The following is a 1,300-nucleotide window of genomic DNA, read 5'->3' as shown; positions in this document are numbered from 1 at the left end:
AGCAGCCATTAGAGCTGGAACAGAAAATGAACCAGCAACAGTTTTGATCATTTAGGGTCATTTTAAAGCAACAATGCTTCTCAAATGTGAGGATTTTTTGTTTTAGATAATTGTAAAATGAATATCTAAGTGCTTTGAGCTGTTAGTCAGATAAAAGAAGGCATTTGAAGGCGTCCTCTTGGACTTTGGGAACTTATGAGGGGATTTTCTTTTTTGGTATTTTCTGACATTTTATTGATTAAACAGAAAAATCGATGATTTAAATAATAATTAGTTGCAGCCCTAACCGCAAGTGCTACTAGTGTTAAAAGAAAGCAGCTGAAGTGGAAATTTAAAATACATTCACGAGACATGGTGATAAAAAATTCTGGGGTAAATCTTTTTCCAACTTTGGTCATTTTGGGATAGACTACTGCAGACTACTACATTAGAGGCAAACATTATTGGTGAAAAATTTGGTTAAAAAAAAACTGTGTGCAACAGTGGGGCGTTGAGCACGCTCAGAAAAGCTGTGCTCGTGCATAAGAAATTGAGAAAAATGAACAAAAACATACGTGTCTCCATCTTCAGTGATAGTTGTGAGCAAGTTCTCCTCCTGTTCAGTGAGTTCAGAGCTCTGTGCTCGCTCCTCCTGGGCGCTGGAGAGCGTGCAGCCCCCTACTATCTCCGACAGACTCTCCACCGTGATGGACGAGGAGCCGTAGGCTGAGTCCAGGTGCTCCTCTTCGGCGGGACACTTGTCCCTCGGCCCGCTGAAGTCGGCGCTCGGCTCGCGGCGCTCCTCCGACTTCAGTATGGAGCGGTACGAGTCAATGCCCGAGTCCGTGCGGTTATCCTCCAGCAAGTCATCTTTCCTACAGTCGTCGCTCGCCATGGTAGTGGTGGCGTCGCTGGGCTTTCCCCTCCCTCCTTCCGCGAGGATTTAACGGCTACTATCGGGTGTTCTCCGTGATGTGACCGGACTCCGCGGACAGCCTGCTGACACCTGAGGAAACCACCGCTCCTTTGTAAAACCAGAGGAATGAGCCGCTTCGTTTCATGCCACTAACCTATAATGCATTACCTCACAGCAACAGGCCTTCACTCCTAATCGATTATAGATGTTTTTTAAAGTTTCAAACTATGGTATGGTAATTCCAAACTTCGTGAAAAGGGTTAAAATCAAGCTAAAACTAGAGAAGCGGCCGTCCGTCGTCGAGATATCCGGTAACAGCGTGAACTCTACGCAGAGCAATGAAAGGCGAAGCTGTTTTTGTCAAGCGGGGGAATCCCCAGTGCGCGTGAGCAAACGTACACATGC

The 1,300-nt window shown here is 46.1% G+C and overlaps 1 protein-coding gene across 1 annotated transcript in view; it reads right to left on the bottom strand.

Moving 5' to 3' along the window:
* The window catches only part of nfkbie (nuclear factor of kappa light polypeptide gene enhancer in B-cells inhibitor, epsilon), an 8,305-nt gene extending 7,005 nt beyond the window's left edge, over positions 1-1,300 (bottom strand). The window contains exon 1 of the mRNA XM_031861717.1: positions 555-1,300. Coding sequence (XP_031717577.1) covers positions 555-874 — 320 coding nt within the window. The 5' untranslated portion in view covers positions 875-1,300. The remainder of the gene's footprint in view (positions 1-554) is intronic.

The sequence above is a fragment of the Anarrhichthys ocellatus genome, unplaced genomic scaffold (assembly GCF_004355925.1).
Source record: "Anarrhichthys ocellatus isolate YVR2014 unplaced genomic scaffold, GSC_Weel_1.0 scaffold25, whole genome shotgun sequence".
NCBI classification, from domain to species: Eukaryota; Metazoa; Chordata; class Actinopteri; order Perciformes; family Anarhichadidae; genus Anarrhichthys; species Anarrhichthys ocellatus.
Note: the sequence above shows the minus strand (reverse complement) of the source record. Positions and strands in the feature narration are given on the sequence as shown.